Source organism: Amblyomma maculatum, chromosome 8 (assembly GCF_055883805.1).
Source record: "Amblyomma maculatum isolate TAMU_Amacu chromosome 8, ASM5588380v1, whole genome shotgun sequence".
Lineage (NCBI taxonomy): Eukaryota > Metazoa > Arthropoda > Arachnida > Ixodida > Ixodidae > Amblyomma > Amblyomma maculatum.
In genome coordinates this window covers 114,278,339-114,303,386 of record NC_139351.1, presented here as the reverse complement: position 1 = coordinate 114,303,386, position 25,048 = coordinate 114,278,339, and the positions used below count along the sequence as shown (strand labels likewise).

Sequence of the window (25,048 nt, the reverse complement as noted above, 5' to 3'; positions counted from 1 at the left end):
GTAAAAAAAGATGGAGGCCGTTGTTTTCTTATTGAATTGTGTGCCAGATTTTATCTCATTTGTACTTTTTCACATTTCTTAATTTAATTCAAAGATACAGTACATGCACAGATGGTTGGACCCATAGCCTTTGATGGGTCCAAGTGCTAAACAAGCACAATAATAATGGCAGACTGTATCATGACAACACATAATCACAGCACACTTCACTAATGCACAGAAGAGGGAGGAAAGCTGAACTATACATCCATGGGGCATGTTTGGTTTGATCACAACACAATGAGTCCTAAGAAAAAAACTCTAAATTAGCTCTCACAAACCTTTTCATTCCCATATTTTCATAGAAATTAGTAGAACACATTTTAAAGATGCCAAAAATTATTTTTTTATCTTACTTCATTTGGGACTGGAAGAGAGTTCCAGAAACCCATTTACTTCTGCTTTATTGATTATGCGAAAGCGTTTGACTGCGTAGATCACAGCAGATTGTGGCAAGCTCTCCGAGAGATGGGAGTTCCAATTCACCTCATCTGTCTCCTCAGGAACCTGTATGAAGGGCAAGAGGCCACAGTCAGAACTGGGCATGGTCTTACTGATTGGTTTCCGATTGAGAAAGGGGTGAGGCAAGGCTGCATACTATCGCCCTGCCTATTTAACCTATATGCAGAGTGCATCATGAGGAAGGCCGGTCTGGACGAGTCTTCAGCTGGAGTGAAGATTGCTGGAAAACGTATCAACAACCTTAGATATGCGGATGATACCACTTTAATGGCAGAAAGTGAAGTGGAACTCAAGAGACTTCTGATGCGCGTACAAGAAGAGAGTGAGAAGTTTGGGCTTAAACTGAACATTAAAAAGACGAAGATCATGGCGTCTTGCCCTATCAAGTCCTGGAGCATCAATGGACAAGAAGTGGAAGCTGTGACAGATTTTCTGTTCTTGGGCGCCAAGATTACCTCGGAAGGAGACTGCAGCCATGAAATTAGGAGACGCCTGCTTCTGGGAAAGAGAGCAATGGTTAGCCTTGACCGCCTAGTAAAGAGCAGAGACATTAGTCTGCCAACCAAGATCCGTATAACCCGTGCTATGGTCTTTCCAGTTGTGATGTATGGATGCGAGAGTTGGACTGTGAAAAAGGCTGACCGCCGAAGAATTGACGCGTTTGAATTGTGGTGCTGGCGAAGACTCTTAAGAGTTCCTTGGACTGCCAGAAGATCAAATCAGTCGATATTGTCGACCATAAACCCTGACTGCTCATTGGAGGGTCAAATTCTAAAGTTAAAGCTCAGCTACTTTGGTCATCTGATGAGAAGAGAGGAGTCGCTGGAGAAAGATTTGATGTTGGGAAAGGTTGAGGGTCGCCGGAGAAGGGGTAGGCAGCGAACGCGATGGTTAGATGGCATTCTCGAGGCATTGCAGATGAAGCTATGTGATGTTAAGAAGATAGTGAGAGACCGGAAAGCGTGGCGTGACATGGTCCATGGGGTCACGAAGAGTCGGACACGACTGAACGCCTGAACTGAACTGAACTCCACCCATGGGTTCCGTTACATTGTAGGAGTCTCTGGCCAAACATATAACAAGGTGGTAAATTAAATAAATTGGTAATCTAAGGTTGTAATTAACTGTTAATCTAAATAAAGTAAGGGATAGGGGGTTGGTAGATCTATTATTGAGTTGACTATTTCAGCTATCATTATAAAACCTCAATAATTTTATAATGCACTGCATTTGTCAGTACACAGAAGGAAAAGGCAAGCATGCTTTTGGGTTCACTGAAATGATTTACTACTAATTAGGATCAACATTAGTATATAATCATATGACTAATTCTTAAAGGGAGATTGAATAATTACTCTCTCGAGCAATTGTTCATGAAATCTATGACCTTGGGGGGTGCCTCTAGCCACATTAAAATAACAACAGCAGGTATTTGCAAACCTGCAGTAGGGATAATAAAGTAATGATCATACTTCGAAAAGCAATCATCATCATCAAGCCACAGTGGCAACTTGTCATCCTTTGTGTACAGTAGCCACTGTTTGTTGAATGGGGCTGCTATACATACAGTACTACTATACTGTTCAGTAATCAGTACACATTCGAATTCAGTTTGGCCTGTGATTTATCTTGTACACCTTTGATTCCTGTTAATTGGTTGAATTTGCATAACCATTTTGTATATCTATTTGTACTTTATTTTTATTTGTTTAATGCCAATTCGACTGAGGTTGTACTAAAAAAAAACAAGTAATGTGCATATGTCTTTGTACTTTACAGTTATATAAAGCACAAGAGCTTGTAACTTAGTTGGTTGGTAACAACTTTATTTATAGTCCTGCAGAGCTTTCGCCGAATGCTTCAGAGATTCATATTTGTACTTTGCATCTTGATTTTGTTCATATACCTTAATTTGTGGCCAAAACCTTTTTTGGAGGTAGTCATTATGGCATATAACAAAAGCGCAGCAAAAATTTTTACAGGTAGCTTCTGTTCCTTGCACAGATTGAGCTAGTTAAAGAATTGCTCCGAGTTTGGTTATCAGTACTAGGCACAATTTTTCAGAAATCTGATCCACTCACGAGTTGTAAGAAATTAAAAATACAGTTTTGTGGTGTACTGACAAAAGGTGACTGCAAATGTAATTAACATGAACAATAAAGAAGAAGAAAAATTTGTTTGTTGCGGACGGCAGGCACGTTGATGAATCAAGTCTAGAATTATTTCAGTCTTATAGAGTTGCACTCATTGTATTCACCTAACTAGCAAAATTTTTTGAATGCATTTATTTTGGGCAGAATTTGTATCGTGACTCTTTGTACCTCCAATGTTTGAAGCAACTTTTTAGATGGATTACCAAGTTTTGATACACAGTTGCACGTCTTAGTGTTTTCATCTCTCTTTTCAGCTCTTAGACCTTTGAGTCTGGTTTATTGAGCTTACATTGCTTATAAACAATGGCAATTGTTGACGGACCTTGTGGGTTTTGTGTACTGATTTTCTTCACGATTGCTTAGTATAAACTGAGCGCAGTATCTTACATCTGTGAGATGACACAGAGGATAAGACGGATGTAGAAAACAGAAAAGAGGGCAAGGGCTGACCAACGGTCTGTATACACTTGTTCTTTCTATGCTAATATCCTTTTGTCAAACCATTCACCAGCTGTGATGCAAGTTCTTATGAGCAGAAATGTATCTTTGTTGTTTAGTTTAGATATTTGTGAATATTATGAAGTGCACTTCTAGTTTGTGATAGTAAACATATATTGGTTGACTTCCTTGCATTTGTAAAGAGTGATAGCACCTTGATGGTGCCGGGAAAAAGAAATTTCCAAGCAGCAAAGAAGTGTCGAATTTAACCCGAAAAGTTGGCTGTGAGCTTGGAAGAGATCAGCTCAGTTGGAACTAGAATATATTCTTCTGAATGGTCACTGTATACAATTGCTGTATACGCTAGCAAGGAAGGATATGAGTGACCGGCCAGAGCATCTGACTATCTGACATTTTTGCATTCTGTAATATTTTCTTGCTCTAACACTTACGCATGTTTTCTAATAGACATCTATACATTTAGCTTATTCAATTTAGACAGTAATATGTAGCTTATTGTATAATTAATCATTTGTCCTGATATATTGTATTGTATTCTATTCACCCACTCCCCTCTATAATGCTTCGGCCCTGAAGGTATAAATAAATAAATAAATAAATAAATAAATAAATAAATAAATAAATAAATAAATAAATAAATAAATAAATAAATAAATAAATAAATAAATAAATAAATAAATAAATCTGGTCATACACAGCGGTTGTGTGATAGTTGAAGCTGAATTATCAAAGCGAATTAGTTTTTAGGTCAGAACATATATATGCGCAGCTCGATCTTGGTAATGAAAACTTCCTAGAAGCGAGAGAATTGAAGGAGTCTTTGGGTAAAGAGCAGGCAAGCGCGGCAAGTGTCTCGCTGTAGCTGAACGCATGAGCGCAGAGATGGAGATAGATGGGTGATGGAACTAATCGTAGGCACATACTATATCCCGGGCCTTCTAACTGTAGGAACCAAGAAGGGAATGCATTTCGTGATCAAAGTTATCAAACAGCAGTTCGAGGAACGCGCCATCGCCGAAAGAGAATTGAAGGTGGGTTCTAGGAACCAATAACAGCACCGTTTCGCGCGGAGCGAGAAAAAAAAAAATCGAACAGCGGGCGGCTAGCGCGCAGGCGCAGTCGCGAGCGCCTAAAAACAAAACCAAAATCCAGAGGCAACTCTCAGAAAGTTGGCAACCCGCGCAGATACTAAACTGCGCGCTCGCAAGCGCTGGCTGGCAGTCGCGAAACCAACATGGCAACGAGGTGATACAAGTCTGCTCGCAACCTCCCAGAACGGGCTCGAAGAATATCCGCGTCGCATCGCCGGGGAAACCGAAATGCGATCGGTCGGAACTTGGGTTCAACTATCGGCATGGCTCGCGTTTCGGAGTTTAGGCGGTCGGCGGGATTACTCCTTCTTCTTTGCTTCTCAACTTGGACAAACGCACTTGGTGAGTATCGGGGAGCCCGTCCCGTCCCGTTAAACTTTCTCGCTTTTTCTTTTCTTTAACCTCGGCTGCGTGGGCAGCTGACCTCCGTGCCGGCGGCGCGTCGGCGCCAGTTCCACGAGTCATCAGCCTTGAATTTTGGACAGAAAATGTATTGGCGATCTTGATCGCATGTCATTCGTCCCTTATACAAATTATGAAGTTCGCCAAGGGGAGAACACGGCGCGTCAGCTCTCGCCTGTCAGCTGCGCGCGGGGTGCTCCTTTATTTACGGATGGCCAGAGGTTGGGTCGCACGCGTCGACACGTGACGGGCGCGCTCGCGTTATCAAATTTCGTTTTATTGCAAACTTGTTTTCTGATCAGATAAGCTTTATTCATCGCCTGGGCACTGCGGTGACTTACTTCGTTGGCCTTGCCGTGATGCGCACCGTGCGGCTTGACAGTCTGCCGTACTGAATGTGCATGAACTTTTCGAAAACAACCTATAAAGAGAATCGTAAGGACTGTGGAATATACATATAGCTAGAGATATATTTTCGTAGCTTGTCACCCCAAAAGTCGTAAATGTTCGTGCTGTCAGCCAACACGGGTGGAGCTACAAGACTCAAGCATTTGTGGCTGAGAACTTCGTTACTTTTTTTGTTTTATGCTACGAGTGGAAGTTTAAGGGGGAGGGGTGCGTGTTTGGCGAATTCCATCTGTCGCACTTCACTGCCCGAGCCGTGTCAGTGTTCCCAACCAGAAGTTTATGTCATAGTGAAGGCGCTGAACTTTGATAAGGGAATTGCAAACGCTGAACTGTGAACTCGATCGCCTGTGTAGATTGACGGGTGAGGTGATCCTCTGCCGTCGTCACAAGATACTTCTTGTTCGATTTCGCATCTTGATTTCTCTTTTGGCCGTAAACTGAAGGTTTAAAAAGAAAAACAAACTATTGCATCGCTGGAAGAGTGGAGGCGATGTCTATAACAAACGTTTTGTTTCATTTTCGGTGTCGTCTTCGATCTTGGCGCACATGCGGCTCTCGGGACCCTTGTGTGCTGCTTTACTGTCACCCTAGCAACCGTTGTGCCATCAACAAGTAAAGCCAATATTGAGTCTTGCTGTTTTCAGAGATGGAGGAAACGTACCGTGAACGACGTGTCGCCGCGATTGGAGCTCGGTTGTTGCTTGATTTCCTCACCCCGGCTATTATTTGTTGCTCTTTTTCCTCCCCGCTTCAATGCCAGGCAGGGATCTTAAATTTCTGCCAGGGTGTGAGTACTTACACCTTGACTTTCCTAGGGCCCGCGCTTTCTGTTGTATGGTATCGTATTTATATATTATAAAAAATTGGATGGGATAGACTATGGAGTGGAAGAGGCGGGCGCTTGCTCTCTATTTTATAAAGATTATCATAGCGCTTAACGTGTTTGAAACAACGGACGTTGTGCCTGTTCGTCTTGAAGCCAGCTTCAGAGCTGCTGCCCATTAACTTTTTGTGTAACCTTGTTCGGTAGTGCATTTTCGTGAAAGCTTGCTGTCGAAGTAGTTTGCGAGTTGTTTTTCGGGGAATGTATGATAAGGGTGTAGGGGTGGCGAGGCTTGTCAAGCGGTCGTAACGACTGCTTTTATCTTGCCGCCCTCAGTTCTTTTTTGTAAAGAAAACTGGAAATAAACTGATTGATTGATGGAATAAGAAGAAAACAAAGACAAAAGAACTGGGAAAAGATAGCCTGTGTACGCAGTCAAGTTTCATTTATGTTTTTCTTTTGTCGACCATGGAGGGCTCTGCCCTGCTGCGGTGGTGCAGTGGTGCTCGACTAGTGTGCCGGAGTACCCGGGTTCAATCCCGACCACCGGCGGCTTTCGATGGAGGCGAAACGAAGTGGCGTCCTTGTGCATTGCAATGTCAGTGCGCGTTAAAGAACCCCAGGGTGGTCTAAATTTCCGGAATCCTCCACTACGGCGTCACCAAACCATCTGTTAACCGCATCTGTTAGTCGGGAGATACTGATTGCTAAACTATTTCATGGGCAGAATTCACTTGTGATGCGTTTTTCATTGTATCCACTAAAAAAACGTGTGTCATGTATGTCGTTCTTTTGTCGTCCATGCTTTCTCACCTTTGTTCAATTACCTGGACCTGGGAAAAAAGAAAAGTAACACGCTCACGAACACCCTTTTTTTTTTTTCGTCCTTATAGTCAGTCGTCCACGATACTAACCACTTTTCAAGCCTTGTTGGGTTGCGCTGTCAGATGTGCCAAACTCAACGCATTCCGCTCCTGAGTGAAAGAAGCTTCGAACGCCGGCCGCATTTCTCTGGAACTAAATGCAATAACTTCGGATTACATTTAAGTGCACTTTGAAGAACCGCCGGTGATCGACATTATCGTGGCGGCTCCCGTGCTTGATAGCTGGCAGTGTTTGTGCTGGCGGTTGAAAATAAATGAATGAATACACAATGGCCAAGTATTTGCGCTCTGATGCGTTGCACGCTAAAGTCGGCAAAAGCTATCGCTGTGCTGCGGCTGATTTTTTTGCTAATGATGAGGCATCGAGGCACCCTATAATGATGTCGATTGCAGCGTTGTAACACAGCCTAGCAAGAGCAGCAAGCAGTTTATGGCGCACATCTAGTGCCTGTAGTAAAGACCACAGTGGGTAAATACACTAGGAAAGTGCTTTACCACGCCATCTGTCCCAGCTCTGAAGGGGGATGCGCGCTATGTCGAAGTCATTATGCAAAGAAAAAAAGGTCGTCAAGGAACGCTTCAAACAAGCGCTTTTTTTTTCTTCTTTATCTGCACATTCGGACAGTTTTAGCTCCGCCTTCTTGGCAATCTACTTCTTGCTGGTGCTGGTCACATGACCGGATGTTGACGCTCTGCGAGCTGTGAACCAGCCGGAGCTCCGTCATAACAGCTTTAGCTCTGAAATAAGCAAATCAATCAGTCAGTCGCGGGAGCCTGAGAGGCGTTTGATTCTTATCTGGGTGGTAGCCACAGAGCGTTTGGCCATCAAAGATCGCGGCGTGAACAAAAAGCATGTATAACAAATTGTTCCCGTTATTCGACGATCAAGGTTCCGGAACTATTTTGCGGTTTCCGGCGCAATAAAGTTTTATTGTGCGGGCGGTATGTAATTACTTCCGCCAGAATCCACGCGCTTCAGCTCAGCGATGGACGGATTTGCGAATGGTTGGATCGTATGCGCAAAGAAACAGAAAAAAAAAAAAGACTTGGTAAAAGGAATCAAATGAGCGTATTTGTGGCATGTGTATGAAGGGAAAGGAATAGAAAAGTGAATAGAAAAATAGGTGCTTTCAGGAATGCAGGATCAGAAAGAAATCTTACACCCCAGTTTAACGCATACGCTCCTGTCTAGGTGTGAGCGTTCTGACTGGTATGCAGAATGAGAATTCCTCGCTCGTCTAGAACTCATGATCGAAAGCATCCGCCGACGTATTGCACGTGCAGGCGCGGAGTATAAAAAAAAAAGAAGAAAAAAGGACAGCTTTTCGATGGAGGCGAAAAGCAAGGCGCCCGTGTGCTGTGTGATGAAGTGCACGTTAAAGAACCCCAGGTGGTCGAAATTTCCGGAGTCCTCCACTACGGCGTCTCTCATAGCCTGAGTTGCTTTGGGACGTTAAACCCCAGAAACAAACCAACCATAATCAACAAAACCAACAAAAAAAATTTAAGTCAGCAGGGCCGCAGACGTCCGCAACCAGTGCCTGCAAAATGCTTGCGAGAACTGCTTGACCGCGTTATGTTAAGAACTTGTTATGAGTCGCGCGGCTTAGAAAGACCTTCGTATGCTGTGTTGGCGCTGACGTTAAGACGTCATTTCAGCTCTTTTTTTTTTTTTTTCACTCTCTCTTTTAATCTCGTTAGGTTACGCAATTTGCGATGCAGACGTGCGTTTCTAAGCTGTGCTTCTGGCACGAGACGGGCTGAGGAATATATATATATATATATATATATATATATATATATATATATATATATATATATATATATATATATATATATATATATATATATACCTGGACGTGAACGAATATAAGGAAATGAGTGGCCCGTTATGAGGTGTGTACGAAGACAGCCAAAATCCATTCAAGGAAAGTAAAGACATTTCTGCTTGGATTAGGTCGGCTGAAAGCACAAGACGTACCACATGGAGGAAAACGACGCTGCAATGGTAATTTATTTATGCCGAGCATCTCTTCTGTTTTCGCACGTTTTACCACAGAAGAATTTCCTAGTAATGGTATGTGTACTTGTCCAAGCTGAGGGTGAGGAAGAACAACACGCCTGCTCTTCTAGCGGGCCATCGATATATTAGGTGCTGTGCCTTTATAAAAACCCACCGCGGCTACTACTACTACTACTACTACTACTACTTGTAAACTATTTGTGCGGGTTCGTTAATTTGACGGCGAAGCGACGATGCACGTACTTCCCGTCGTCCGGGTTAAATTGTCTGAAATCGTGCATTTTTTCGCCTCGTACAAATATACTGAAAAGGAATACTTTTAGCGCGAAACAAGTAGGAAACGGACGAGGACAGAACACAAGACACGAAAGCGCGCTTTCGAACGTTTTATTCAAAAACAAACAAACAAAAAAAAAACGAATGTCGCTGATCTGAAATTCGCTTAATGCGAATGTCCGGTTTAATAGAACCAGCGCCAAATCGATTCCGCAAAAATCGAGAACGATCTGAGGTTACCTTTGAGTCTCTCGAAAGTCGACTGCATTCGATGTACGTTCTAAATTATTGCAGCATTCTTCCGGTGCCCGTATTTCAGGTAGAACCACATCTATGTAGCCGTATGTAGAGATTCCAACCATCAGCGTTTCGGCTTGCATGTGTCAGATAAGCAGACAGACGCTCGTTGTATCCTGACCAAGAATGACTCTCTTTAATGTTGTTGTTGTTGTGGCTGTAGGAAGAAGGAAAAGAAAATGCACGGGCCTGCTACTGGCTCTGTAGCCGAGCCACCTCCGCTACCTTGTGCAGACAGAAAAGAAAATATAGAAGAAAGAAAGAGAGAGGGAGAGAAAGACGCGCGCCGCAACAACAGCCGTCGTCCGCCACCAGCGGTGGCGTGTGCAATGACGGCCTACAACAGATAAAAAATTCGGTGCCATGCTAGCCCCCGCCGCAAGCGGCGGTAACCCACCTGTGCCAGCCCCGTCAGGGGAGAGCAGGGTTCTAAGGCACGTACCATTAGCCATCATACATATATATACAGCCATAACGGTCACATGACTTCCGGGAGAGCTGGGTGAGGGAGAGGAAAGGCAAAGGACGGGCGCGCACAATGCTTCTCATGATGACGCCACAACATGAACGGTCGCTTCCCAGTGACGTCGGTATGTGGAAGCATACATACTCGTCGTTACCACTTGGTGTCCTGTGAAGCGCTCCCCGAAATGGTGCTATAGACAAGGCGTTATACCCGTCTAGGTGGCTGTTAAGATGCTCTCTCGGAGTATCCGGATTCGAACCCGACCGCGGCAACCGCGTTTCGATAGAGGCGAAACGCAAAAGCATCCGTGTTTTGTGCGATTTCAGTGCACGTTAAAGATTCCCCGGTCAAAATTATTCTGGAGCCCTATACACTACGGCCATCTCTTTCTTTCACTTTCACCTTCCTCCATTCCCTTACGGTCTGGTTCAGGTATCCACCGAGAAGTGTGACAGGTACTGCGCACTTCCTTTCCTACAGACCATTTTGCTCTTTTTTTTTTCTTGAGAAACAAGGCTTTATATACAGCCCGCATCGTTGTTCGCAGGATTTTTGGGCCACTGGGTAACGAACCCGCAACCTCCTGTTAAGCAGGGTAACAGCGCTCTGTCCGCTCCGCAGCTGTCGTTAGCCCTGAAACGTTTATTTTTTATTTTTCTGAGCATCTGCCTCCAACGTTGCCTCAAAAATTTCTCCGAAGTCCTCGTCGGAGTCAATGCCTGCCCACTCAGACCTATCGTCTAGCCTGTTTTGCTAATTCGTAAAAGGGACACGAGAACAAAAATAACGCTTCGAGGCAGCGGCCCGGGGCGACCACGTATAATTGGAGGGACCTTGATGTGAGTGATCAATGTGCCCGTTTTCGAGATCGCATTAAGGGCGGCTTCGACGACAGCGTGATGGAGGAGAGTATGGTGGCGACTGATGGTGAGATAAGCTTATTTGTATCTGAGAGTCTGGAGTCTGTTTTTTTCTTTCTTTCTTTCTTTCTTTCTTTCTTTCTTTCTTTCTTTCTTTCTTTCTTTCTTTCTTTCTTTCTTTCTTTCTTTCTTTCTTTCTTTCTTTCTTTCTTTCTTTCTTTCTTTCTTTCTTTGCTTTCTTTCTTTCTTTCTTTCTTTCTTTCTTTCTTAGACGACTTCTCAGCGCATGTGCGCCTGTCCTTGATTTCCATTGGCTGAAGACAAGCTGCCGACGACGTGCGCACGCGCAGTTCATGTCTCGCGACTTCGCTGTCGCATTTTGGTTTTGTTCCACACGAGGTGAACTGAATCAAAAGGTGAATACGTTTTTGTATGTCATTGTCTAATGACTAAAATAAAGAATTTTCAATTGGTTATGCCCCCCTCCCCCGCCTCAAATATGTTTCGCAAAGTACAGAAAAACTTTGGACAGCGCGCATATTCGTATATTCGTTTTAGTAGACCATTTTGACCAACTTTGGTTATCGATAAAATGAAATTACATAAGAATATGTTTTTAAACTAAGTATGGTGTAGGTTTTGCGGCTTGTTATTTCTAGCTGTTTCAAAAGTTGTTTCTTTTTGTATCAAATTAGGACCGAGGAACGTTTTGTTATCTGATATGCAGGTCTCTTTTTTTCTATGTACAAATGAGCGTGCCAGAGCTGCCATAATTCTACATTGTGTTATACGCATAAAATCTGTTAGACTGCTTTTAACTAAATAATTCATTAATTAAGGGATAAGGATACATAGACGCACAAGCAAATAAAGAACCTGACTGTATATGCACTTTCGGAAGCTTTGAAGACGTGTTGCATTTATGCTGACTCTGTTAATTCTTACAGCCCCGTCTAAAGAAACCTTTGCGCACGGCTCAGCACAACATGCGACAAGGAGGAGGCAAAGGGGCGTATTTAGGCAAACCTTGGGGAGTTTAATGATAGGGGAGGAAAACTAGGCTTTGAATGGGTAGAAATAACCGTACGGAGTTTAGATGATTGGTGGCTAAAATAAAGGCAACAGAAAACTATCCATGACTCCGCCACTTGATTTAATGGGTTCGGCCTTCATCCATTCTTCCTTCCTTCTTCGACGCGCAACGCTAGATCCCAGCTTCGTAGGCTGGGTCCAGAGAAGACACCAGGATAACTCTATACGAGCAAGAGCAACGCGTACAGCGCGCGGGCACTGTATTCCACTTCGACTTCGCAAAAACCCAAACATATAGCGCTTCGCGACGAGTATCAGGCCTACCGCTGGCACGGAAAAAAGCAATGACGTTCACATCTATGGATACGGCGTAAATATCATCATCATCATCATCGGCCTGATTATACCCACTGCAGGGCGAAGGCCTCTCCCATATTTCTCCAATTAACCTGTGCTAGCTGCATCCACTTGACCCCTGCGAACTTCTTAATCTCATCCGCCCACCTAACTTTCTGCCGCCCCCTGCTACGCTTTCCTTCTCTTGGAATGCAGTTTGTTACCCTCAGCGACCATCGGTTATTCTTCGCATTACATGTCCTGCCCATGTCCATTTCTTCCTCTTAATTTCTACTAGAATGTCGGTAACGTGAGTTATTTCTCTGACCCACTCTGCACGCTTTCTATCTCTTAATGTTACCCCTACCATTTTTCGTTCCATAGCCCTCTGGGTTGTCCTCAACTTAAGTAGAACTCTCTTGGTTAGCCTCCACGTTTCAGCCCCATAGGTGAGTACAGGCAAAATGCAACTGTTGTATAGTTTCCTCTTGAGCGATACCGGTAAGCTGCTAGTCATAATCTGCGAGTGCTTGCCAAATGCACTAAATATATTGCATGTCGATTTAACGAAGTTAGCCATATGCGATGTGTGTGCGAAAGCACGAAAATTTCATTTTGTTTTCGGGCCGGGACTATCATTGCGGAAAATGAGGAATAGCCGTGGGTTTGAATCCATTGCGCACGTGTGGAAGTTGACGAAGACGGCTATTGGGATGCTCAGCGCGAGAGTTGTGAAACATGCAGGTTGGTTCTGCTCTTACGGCCTTTTCATTTTTTTTTTTTTTTTTTTTTCTGGGGAGGTTTAAGGTCGAGTATTCCCAGATGCCTCGCGGTTTTCCGATTTAGGCCGCAAAGTAGTGCTTTTGGACTGAAATGTACACACACATTTGCAAATACAGGTTCCATCTAAGCGGGCTCGGAAAGGAGGAGTGTCGTAATAGTCAATGAAGTTGTAAATTTCGCGGCATTCAAAACGAGCAGTAAATGACAGCGTGCGCATTCCACGATGTGCAACTTTGGCATGCGTGTAAGTTGTCCATGTCACTAACACATCTTGCGAATAGCAACGTAGTACGCACAGCCGGGTCCGAATGCAGGACACTAAAGGTAAGGAATGTATACGTAACCTGCGTTGTCAAGTTAGTCTAATGCACTCTTGGAGCCCTAAAATGAAAAATTTCTAATGAACCAGTTTTCGACGATTTTTTTTTTCTTCAATCAGTCCATTCTCCTCGAATTTAGAATTTGTTGTTTGTTTACCTTGCTTTAATCTTCGTTTGAATAATGAAACTCGCGGAATGGAATCCTGACCGCATTTTGGTGGAGGCGCAATGCAAAAGACGCTCGTGTGCTGTGCGATGTCAATGCACGTTAAGGAACCTCGGGATTTAATCCGGAGTGCACCACTACTGTGCTCCCACAGCCCGTGTGCACCACGGACCATATTATACATACCAAGAAAAAAATTTTGTCCGCATTTAAAACATGCTTTGCTCACAGGTAAATGTGGCGTGCCGAGCCTTGCGCTATAAGATCTCATATCGGCCTTGCCTGTGACTACCACGGCGTCAAAGGGATCCAACATGTTATTGTCGCTTCTGAACGTTGATGTTGTTGAAGCGTTGCTTGTATTTTGTGTGGTCCCAAAGTGACGCAAGGGCTGGACAGGACGCTGTTTTCATGAATTTTGTATAAATTTAAGCTACGGGGTTTTGCATTATCATCGCACGTCACACACGTTTTTATCTCTCCTCCATATTTCGAAATATGGTCTCTACGATCCGGCCGCGTGGTATACAGAAGAATGTGTGGACAAAGTTTAAAATCTATCAGACAGGTTTTTAATCGTCTGATCAAACGTTTTTCTTTCTTTTTTTTTTGTTTTGTTAAGTTTGCACTATACACATCGACTGAACTTCAGCAGTTTGATACAAAGTTTTGTGTAGAAACAGAATGCACAACTATAAAAGCTCTGTTTGGCTTCTTTTTGGAGGTGGCGAATAATGTCGCATTGGGTAAAACTTGAAAGCCTTTGCAAAATCTAAACCTTTGAAAGAAAACAAAAAAAAAAAAAAACAATCAGGTGCATATTTTTACTATATTTTAATTTCATCATAACAACACTATCATCATCATCAGCCTGACTATACCCACTGCAGGGCGAAGGCCTCTCCCATATTTCTCCAATTAACCCGGTTTTGTGCTAGCTGAAAACTTAAGGGCGCTAAAAAACCATTCAACGGCATATAAAAACATGGTGTAGTCCGAAGTTTAGGGGAATTCGCCGAGGTAGAATAGCATTTGTAATGAGGAAGTGATTAGCCTACTTATTGGAATCCACACAATCACAACCGCACGGTTACAAGGGAAATCTATACACCGCTCTAAAACCTCGCACTAAGTAAAATTAGTCGTGGTCTGGGGTTCGCCCCTGTCCGAAAAGGAAAACTGTACCTTTCCCTTGTAGCCATAAAGCACACCCATACGGCTACTAGGGAAAGGTATACAGTTTTCTTTTTTACTCCACCTTGGGGGGATTCCTCTAAACTTATAGGACTAGCACATTTCCCGCTTCGAGTTATTGATCAATTCGCCCTGTCTGCTAGCCTCCCTGGATAGTTCAATTGCTATCCAGCGACTGCCCGTATGGGTGCGCTTGGGCAAATGTCAGCGGGTAATCAATCCGTTATTACAAAAGTATTAAGTAAATTGAAGTGGACTGCGGGCCGCCTTTTGGGTGATGTTATGTAGAACCATCTAGTTGGCGCCTTGTAGAACCGAATCGCGCCAGCGTCGCCTCCAGAGGACGCCGCATCTCGTGATTAGGGCAGTGTGAATAGTATTCTTTGGAAATCAACTCAAATGCAAATAGGGCAGTTTCACTACCGAATCGAATACAACCAGTGTAACTAAAGCGCCGAGTCGAACGCGATTCAAATAGCGATTTTGAGCCGGACAAGCAGCGCATATGCGAAGCATGACGTAGCGTTTTTGCGAACAGGATAGCCTGTGTGAAAGTTAGTCAGGCGTATGTCGAAGCATGCGCACTGAGAGCTGCGCTCTCGTCATGGTATGACTCCTGTCGTGCGATTGTCAAAGAAAATGATGCCTGCCTTCCCTATAGCTCTCGCATTTCCTCGAACGCGATGCAGGGTGCTCGCCTACGTTTGCTGTTACGTTTAACTGATGCTGTGCTCGCCGATCAAATTTTTAGAAAGAGGGAGAGAGAGAGAGAGAGAGAGAGAGAGAGAGAGAGAGAGAGAGAGAGAGAGAGAGAGAGAGAGAGAGAGAGAGAGAGAGAGAGAGAGAGAGAGAGAGAGAGAGAGAGAGAGAGAGAGAGAGAGAGAGAGAGAGAGACTTTATTTTGCACAGGCGTCGGGAATTAGGGCAGGTCGGTCCTGTGGGGCCGCCAGGTGGGTAGTCGTCTTGGGCCCACGAAATAACTTTTGAAGCGTGGGTGCTTGCAAGAAATTTAACAGCTAATCTGGTAGCTCTCTTAAAAATTTTTTACTTCAAGAACGTACGCAAAGCTGCATAACATCAAGTTAGTGCTGCATATAATCCATTTCTATAGTGCTTGTACGAATGTGGGACCGGCATATCTTGTACATTGTTTACGAGTTACTGCGAAGTTCATTGTTAGAGTTAACCGGATGCACTACGCGTTTATGTTCCGTGACTATATTACCGAACCTGTAGACTTTTTCAATTTACCCGCCTGGACACCGCCATGTTTCTTCAGCTTTCTGATCGGCGGATTTCAAAGATGCATTTGTTTCTGCAGAAGCATTGCACAGTTCAAAGCGCGCGCGCGCTCAATCAAGCTGTGAACAGTGAAAAGGTCTGTATCCTGAAATCGTTTTACGCAGTTTGCATTATGTCGTTCAGGAGACTTGGCGCCACATTCATATTCGTCACGCACACATTTTGCTCATAACGTCGTGTTTTCTTTTAACCCTCACCTCCCTTTTGGAGAAGAAGAAGAACAACAACAACAACAAACCTTCAGTTGCTGACGGAAAATAATATGCGAAGTCTTTGTGAACAAAACCAGTCATTCTGCGGCGTTGGAGATCGTGCACGTTTAAATTACTCGCTTGTTTCGGGTGTTTTCAGTTATAAGAGCGGGATTGTTCGCGCTCGCTATACAAAGCTTTTAAAGCTCCGAGAATATATTATCCATGTTTCAAGAGGAACTTATTGTTTGGCGCATTATGGCCTTTACTGTTAATTTCCTGTCGAACCCACCGTAACAATTGTTTCACTTTTATTCAAGTGAGTAAAATGCGAGAATGGTAATTACCAAGGGAAAATGCGGGACGGAATAGCGAAAAACAAATACGAACCGTGTATCAGAAGTTGTATATATATATATATATATATATATATATAGTTAGCGAACGTGTCTTGAGTGATAAGAGATGGTATATTTATTGAGTGCTGATTATAGAAAAGGAAGGGTGAGGAACCATTAGCGGAACCATTGGGTTCCGCTAAACTTTGTGTTCGATGACGGCGGATAGGGCTTGCCAAGCATACAATACAATACTACAATATACAATACAACACAATACAATACAATACAATACAATACAATGTGTATACAATATATACTAAAACATCCGGAGACGGAGGCGAGTACGTGTCAGACCTGGCTGGTGTTGCCTGCGTGCTTCGGGTCGTGTGTGTGCAAAACGAGGGCGGATCAGAGAAGAGTCGTGGTGTAAAATATTCACGGAGGGCAACTCGCGTCCCTAAATACCCACGGCTTTGGATAACTCAATTTACCCGCCTCTTAAGAGCGTCCGATGCCTGGTCGTGTTTGTGGCTGCGGCTTTTTTAACGACACGGGCCGGGTGTAACACTCATTGGGTTCTCCGGTGGTGTCGTTTCATTGTTGTGCGGTGATTGTACTATAGCGCTTCTAAGCTGCGGCCAGGTCCCTGGTCATTCATTGCAAGTGACAGGGGATCGTTAAACGATGTATCGTGGCTAGCTATAGTAATTGAAGAAGGACAGAGCAATTCAGCCTTTGCATTTTGCTCTGTTCCTGGTAAGTGTCATGGGACAGGATTTGCGGCAGCTGTGCTTGTTGTACGGATCCGTTCTTTTCCGAGGCACAGGAGAGACGTATGCCAGTCGTCGTGGTGTATATGTCCTTGCCTCTCGTCCACTCATATTCATAATGTACCAACTGGTCCAGATTTCCACCTTTCTCCACAGTCTCACATATTGTGACAGTGATTGTGACTATCGTCCTTGTGTGTAGCCTAGTATATAAAGGGGCAGAGACGCCACAATTTTCGACACTTCTTCGGAATAGTGCGCAAGATTACATTCGCTTACTCCGGCTAAGTAATTATGGTTGATTTTTTTTTTCTTGTGCAGTTTTGCTTTCAGCCCCTGAGCGACAGCTGTGACATATAAACGCGCCTTGTTCTTGTGAGTGATGAAAACTGAGATATAATCGTTGCTTGTTCATTTTTTTTTTAATGATTTTATACGCTGTAGTGTACGGATCGATTTGTGAGGACCGCAATACAGCACGCCATTGCGGCATACAGCAGTAAGCGTGGCCTGCTTCGGATAGTGGGGGAGAGGTCGACTCACAACGCGCAGGTCTGTGTGTATGGGGCGAAGCGAGAAGAGGGAAGAACGTCCATTCCTCCTAATTCCCTAATTCCCCAAACAGCCGCCAGAAGCCGTCTCTTCCTTTCAAATAAAACGTACTCAATTTTTTGGCAAGCCTACGCACGCATTCATGCGCATTAAAAAGAAGAAAGCGATAAATACTGCAGTTTTTGTACGCTTCACATGACCTCATCGCGTCTATGACGTCACAGCAGTCTATTATACAAATACAAATATAAATAATTTTATTTAGCATCAACACTGATTATACAGTACTCGTGATGCTGCAGGGTGCTAGCAAAAAGCCTGCGATGGCTTGACAAAGGCTAGCACCCCGCTTACAGTGCAATACAGCAGCGGACAAAACTCAACAAAAAAAGAAAAAGCCATTATAAACATAACGATGGCTTTATGTATTACAAAGTACATTTAGAGGATAGGACTAATATTGGATGGTACAGAACTGCATGTATTAACAATATTTTGATTTGAGGACATATACTGTTGTATAGATTAGCTGGACTTGTTAACAGAGGAATTAAGAGCTTGTGGTGATATTCCGCGTCATCAGGCATGCTTGATACATAGACTTCGTTTAAACGTGGCTTTCACGCGCAAGTACTTACATTTAATTGGACAGATGGACTCACCGGAATGTTCAACTTGTGGCATCCCAGAGACTGTGGACCATGTATTATTGGTGTGCCCAGAGTATGCGAACGAAAGAAATGTGCTAGCTGCTTCCTTGAAGCGTTTAGACAAGAGGCCTCTGTCGGAGGTACTGCTGCTGGGCGCTTGGCAAGACAAGGGGAAGGGCGTCCAGGCAGTGCGTGCTCTTTGCCGTTATTTGAGCGCCAGCGGACTTGATTCGCGCTTGTAAAGCAAGCTGCTGTGTCTGTATATATATTTCATATGCCTTCTCCCACATCGTCACCCATCATGACCTTCTTTCTTCTCTCCTTCCCCTTCCCCAGTGCAGAGTAGCAGGCCAGATTTGAATTATTCGGGCCAACCTCTCTGCCTTTTCCTTTCAATAAATCCATCTATCTATCTAAGAGCTTGTGGTAGCATGTACATCAACATTGGCACTGGAAACCGAAACCGAATGCATGGGAGAAAAAAAATGCAGCTTTAACCGCGTGAACAGTCGTGCTCGGTAATGTGCGGCGCACCATTTCGTAGGCGGAATGCACAATGAAAATTTGGCGTCGCTCCTGCTTTCGGGCCAAAAATTGCAGTTTTCTTTTTTAAATATTCAAGTGTAGCCAGGAGGCGATATCAGAAGGTGGGGGCTGTGTTCATGAGGGAACAGAATTACGCATCCGTGTTAACGAATCCAGACTTTTGCCTCATTTTTCCCTCCTCCGTTTTTCATTCTCGCGCAGTGAAAACCAATGGAAGCGAGGCCGCCCAACAGGCCGCGGCCAGTGGCGGTTCTCAAGCGTCGTCTTCCTCGTCGGCCCTAAGGGGCGGATCCCTCGTGGTCGGCCTAAGCCGCGCCAGCGAGAGCTACGCCGAGATCGCCTGGCGCCTCGAGCTGCCGCCCCTTCCGCACAACAAGAACGGTGCCAAGGACGAGGAAGAGGAAGACCACGACCTGGCGTCTCGGCTTTCGGCCTGCGAGCTGGCCTACGGTCCGATAGAGGACCCGTACCAGGTGGAAGTCATGTCCAACTTCATGCCCCGTGGCCCCACCTTCGTCGTGGGGGGCCTCAAACAGAACACGACGTACCACTTCCACATGGTCTGTTACTGCTGTCTCCTGCCGCCTGCCGCGGCGTCTCCCTCATCCTCCTCTTCTGACTCCGGTGGGAATAATGGCACTGCGGGCACGGAGTCCAAGCTGACCTCGAACGTGCTCAAGTTCACAACAGGTCAGTAATAGTGGTGGTAGTTGGAGTTGAGGGACGTAGATGGCACAGCGCCAACTCCAAGGGAGACACTTATTCACCAAACTCAAGGATATCGGCTTTTACTCGGGCACTTCCAATCCTGCTTGAACCTATATTCTTGTAAGTGACGACTAAGTGGACGTGCACACTTCTGTCCACGTAGATTGGCTAGAGACCCCTTTTGCTTGACGACAGCTGGCCTGTCCTTCCTGTTACGTCACCTCCGCAGAAACTTGGCGGTGCATCAGTAATTGTAGTGCAAAAACGCCTCTGTTTTGCCTCCATCGAAACGTAGCCGCCGACGGTCGGGATCGAACCCGGGTACTCCGGCACAGTAGTCGGGCATCTCCGTTTAGGTTAGGGTCTGGAGGGAGAACACGAAATCGTGGACACCAAAACTTAAGTTGGTCAAGGTCTTTTGAAGGGCAAATTCACTGTCACATGAATACCTGCTATACCTAGGCAGTGAAGGTTTCGCTTCCATTGTTTATTGGTTAATAAGAAAGAAAGGACGCAGTATCTGTCAAGGTCACTTGAAGGCGAAAACCGGCGCCACGCTGAAGGCATGAACTACTTGCCGTATAGTGAAGCTTTCACTTCAAAAATTTGTAGTAACGCCAACCTATGCGCAGCCACTTGCGTCTACACATAAATAACTTTTCAGTATTCTCATGTCTTCACACTTAAAGAAAAATCCATGAAGAAAATAAAGATAATGATTTTAATTAGAAAGTGCAGACAAAGGAAAAAGTGTTGGTTTGGTGTATTTAAGAGTGGCCCATCTGATATAGTGGACGCGATGCGTTCACCAACTCGCCCAGTTTTCGGTTCTGCAGGTAGTTGCAGTAGCTGTGGCGGGTGTCTTATTTCCGCTGCGTACCGATAAAGCTTCAGTTGAAGGCGGCCAAGAACGTGCGCACGAAATTCATAGTCGGTTGGCTTAGTGCGGTTTAACATTCCAAGTGTCTCAGGCTATGAGAGACTCAGTAGTGTAGGGCTCCGGATAGTTTCGATCGTCCGCATCGCACAGTACGCGGGAACCTTGCGTTTCTCCTTTATTGAAACGCGGTCGGGATCGAATCCAGCGCACTAGTCGATCTCCCTAACCACTGAGCCATAATGGCGGGACGCGCATAAAGGTGAATTCATACATCCGCTTGATGTTTTCATTGAAGGTTTAGAACTGTCTTAATCTGGCTCCACATTGGTTTCAAGTATAAATGGAATTAAGCAGACATTTCTAAAAAAAATGTCCATTTGTAACTGGAACTTTCGCGGAACCTGATCAAGAATGTCCTCATTTCAGTACCCCGCTTGTCTCCCTACTTGAACCTGCACCTTCGTTACAGATATGCCTTGACCTAGGATCTCATAACCAAGGGTTCGACAGAATCCTGTTCGACGATTGGGGAAGCGTAGCTGTCTAAGAAAACATGCACTCGCCAAAGAATGAAAAGGAAAAGAAAACGCTTGTTGAAAAATGTTGAACACTAAAAAAATAATGAAATAATTCGACAGATGTTTAACCCAGTTAAAACTAAGTAACTAAAACGAAAACGGATGTTTCGCTCGACCCGCCTTTCTCCGTCTCTACGCAGCGGCCTCTCTGCGAGCTACGTCCACTAGGTGGTCGGATTCAGCCTGTCGTTTTCTCCACTTCTCAGTCGCAGGCAATCCACGAGGCGTTTCGCCGGGATCATCCGGGATGGCTGCTGCCGTTAAATTGTCGAGAGCTGTTGCAGTGCGTGAGCACCGGCTGAGAGGCAGCGGGGGCTATCTAGACAGCGAGCGCGCTGCTCCGGCGTAGCTGCAGTTGAGTGACGCTATGACTGTCACGTGACTGGGCAGAGGCGAGCGCTTGGTCCGGTAGCGGCGACTTCAAAGCTGTCACGTGGTTTCTCCTCGGTTCAATGTCAACGTTGCGCACGCGAAGGAGTAGCTACGGAGGGGAGTAGTAAAAGCTTTCGATTTTAAAATGTCATGGTTTGGACATGACATTTCGGAACCCCTAATATTGCAATTCTTTGGCGGGTGTCTGTTTCCTTCAACCACTAACCTAAGATCCTAGAGTTAGTGCAATTCTTTGGCGGGTGTCTGTTTCCTTCAACCACTAACCTAAGATCCAAGAGTTAGTTGTAGCAAGCTTTACCTAGTTGATCACCTCCTCCTGCCTACTTTTGCTTTGTGCTTTCTCAGGTGTCAACGTTGGCGACCACCACTCTGCCACGTACCAGCGCCCCTGGTCCACACAGCAGCAGCAGGACCAGTCGTCGGACTCTCGCAGCAGCAGCGGCAGCGAGTGGCGCCAGCGGGACCCGTACCAGGGCTCGTACCATTCGGTGTACAAGCAGACCATCCTGCGCGACGAAGACAGCAGCAGCCGCGCCGTGCCTTCTTTCAATGTGCTGCTGGGCGCGCTCACCGGCATTGTCGGCTTCCTCATCATAAACGTCACCGTGGTGATCGCCGTCCGGCGCTGCTCGCACAGGCGCATGCGCAGACGGAGGATACTCGTGCTCGAGTGAGTAGCGGCTCCCTTCTGCTCCTCCCCTGGCAGAGTGAACTAGAATGTACGTCTGCGGTGGCTGTTAAGGCAGCAGCATGTTTATTGCAGACCTGAAGCCCTGGTCGCACACTGTAGCGAACCACTCATACCGGTTTCCATTGGGCGAACAGGAGCACTTTCAGCTGCACTAAAGGTGCTCTCGCGAATTTCGGCACCTACCAGTGGTCGAACAGGAGCAGTAGCGTTGTGTTCTATTGGCAGGGGAGGAGTGCTTTTGGGGTCCCTAGAGCAGCCGAGAGCAGTCCTCGGTGCTCGGTCGCCAGCGGCGGAGCACCGAAAGCTAGAATTCTAGCTCACTTTAGCGGTGGCGTTCGGCCAGCGGATACGGGCAACGCGACCGCGGAAAAAGTTTGATCACATGACGTCTGACGTCACGCACTCCCCCTCCCTCTCCGAGCAGCGTGAATGTTCTGTTGGTGAGACGAGAATGCGCGTGCTCTCGTGCGCTGCTCTGGCTGCTCGTTGCTCTTGCTCCTGTTCGCCCAATGGAAACGGGTATCAGCGATGACGATGGGCATCTACAAGAGAGAGCGGGATGAAGATGAAGCTGCACGTTCATCCCGTGTGAACGATGAAGCGCCATACAGTGCTCGCACTATTTCGCCCGCGCAGTTGAAGCGGCCAGCCTGGCCGCAATTAGTCCGCAGCATTGCGCCGAATAAAAGGCTTCATGCGTGAAACGTGGACAACTTCAGTGCCACGGTAGCGACTGTCCGGGGGAGGGTAAACAGGAGAGACGCGATAGTTGACCGGGAAGGTTTTTACAAGAACTGAGTAAGGACCAATGTAACGACGCTGGAACTCGTCACAAAGGCCAGGAGTGCGCAATGGTGTCCAAAGTAACACCTCGTCCCCGGAACAGAACGAAACTTGGTGGTGGGTCGCATCATAGCGGCACTTGGGGCCTTCCTGGCTGGCTTCAGTGTTAAAGCGAGCAAGTCGGCGAGATTTGGCCACTCGGGAAATAACTGGTCAGGAAGAGATGATGAGGAACTGGCATGTGCAGAAAGGAAAGAGGCATCAAGAAGATTAGCGCGAGAACGGCCGTAAACAAGGAAAAACGGAGTGTAACCTGTGGTCTGCTGTACAGCCGTATTGCATACGAACGTAACAAAAGGAAGTATTACGTCCCAGTTTCGGTGGCCGGTAGGCACAGACCAGTTTTGGTGGCCTCTGCACTGGACCACTGCGCTTCTTTCGCGCTAGTTGTGCCTCGGATGTCGTCGGCTTCGTCAACTTCCATCAATGCGGAAATCGGTATAAAATCCTGGAGCACGCGGGCAGAGTTTAGTACATGGCACAAAAAGAAAGAAAAAAAAAAGGAAGAAAGGCTCACGGCGCGTTCGACGAGCATGCAGACAATCACACGGGGTTATGCGGTGTAGAGAGAGAGGGAGAGCTCTTTAATGAAATAAGGACTTTAGCCGGCATGAATATTCGTTGAAGAATCAAGAACTTCGTTATCACTGGTGTGAGAGAACAGTTCGTTACGATATGATACGAGATAATTAGAATCGACAAACGGACACCATACAGCAAGGAACACGCGAACATATTCGGTGCCTCGTGGGTCCGTTGCTGTGTGGCGTCCGTCTGACGATCCTAGTTCGCTTTTGTAAGATCTTAGCGGTTAGGCGTAGAACCCTCAAAGTATTGCTTTTTCTTTTTTTTTCCGCGGTTGGCGCGGAATTTCGCTTACGTCTCTTTTAAAGAAAATTCGCACTCATATCCCTGCGGCTGCTGACGACATCTGCCCACAGACAACAAGAATGAGGAAAATTGTGGCTTAGTGTGGCGCCAGCGCCATTGACCTTGCCAGCGCTGCGAAACGATAGTCGTTGGGCTCGAGGTAATGCTTTCGGTGCGTTGCGTTTACGGCTGCTGACGTTAGCTGGTGTAAAGCTCGGCTTGGCTACTTTTTCTACCTAGCCGTCACAACCGAGATCTTAACAAGGCCAGCGCACTCCAGCAGCCTATATCACGACTACGGATGATTGATTAATAGGAAGGGAAAGGCACGGTAACTGTCTCACTTGTTCTCTGCGGACACCTCAACCGCGCCGTAAGGGAAGAGAGGAAGGTGGGAGTGAAAATGAAAAGAGAGAAAGAGGATCCGTAGCGGAGGGCTACGGAGTAATTTCGACCACCTGGGGATCTTTAACGTGCGCTGACATCGCACAGCACACGGACGCCTCTTCGTTTCGCCTCCATAGAAACGCAGCCGCCGAGGTCGGGTTCGACTTCGGCGGCTGCGTTTCTGTGGAGGCGAAACGAAGAGGCGTACCAGCCCAGCGCCCGGCCTATATGCTTTCAAAACCAATATCCAGGCCTAGCAGAGCTAATCCACGGCCATTTTTTTTTTTTCGTGGTCAAGGGTGCGTCCCTTTCTGGCGTAGAGGAAAACCTGCGTTAGTGTGGGCGATAAAGGGCCAGCAAATGAATCTGCGAGCGCAAATCTTCTCGAGTCACGTGGAGTCCCCTCGCTACTTCACCCAAGCCCGTCAAAGCGAGTTGCGCACCAGCTATAGTCAGGCGCCGTAAACTGCTGTAAACGCAGAGAGAGTATTTCACACGATGACTATCGCCTCACGGCGCTGATGGCAGTCCGATTCAGTATAGAAGCCACGCTTTCCGTCATCCATATCAAGTGTGTGGGTGTCTGTAGGCTAAACTGAACGAATGAATGTACTTGTTGATTGTGAGTCACGTGTGCTAGGGTGCGCCCTCCCTACCGGTGGCGGCCAAGAGGGGAGCTTGAAGTTCCGAATTTCCTGGCGCTCGAAGCACAGTGTTCCCGGTTTCAACTGCCATCGGCTGTGACCAACGTGCTCAGCACACGACAGTTTTTGAATTGCTCCTTCGTTGATTTCCGCTCACTTAAAAAAAATAAATAAAAAAAAAATAAGACCCTAAGGTGACCTAATCACAGCTTACTACAGCATGCAGTG

General features: G+C 45.9%; 1 protein-coding gene across 1 annotated transcript in view; it reads left to right on the top strand.

The window, feature by feature from the left end:
* Positions 1 to 4,354: 4,354 nt before the first annotated feature.
* LOC146182236 (uncharacterized) overlaps positions 4,355 to 25,048 on the top strand; it is a 35,050-nt gene continuing 14,356 nt past the window's right edge. The window contains exons 1-3 of the mRNA XM_084577286.1: positions 4,355 to 4,546; positions 19,028 to 19,516; positions 21,731 to 22,055. Of these exons, the coding sequence (XP_084433412.1) occupies positions 4,468 to 4,546; positions 19,028 to 19,516; positions 21,731 to 22,055 (893 nt within the window). The 5' untranslated portion in view covers positions 4,355 to 4,467. The remainder of the gene's footprint in view (positions 4,547 to 19,027; positions 19,517 to 21,730; positions 22,056 to 25,048) is intronic.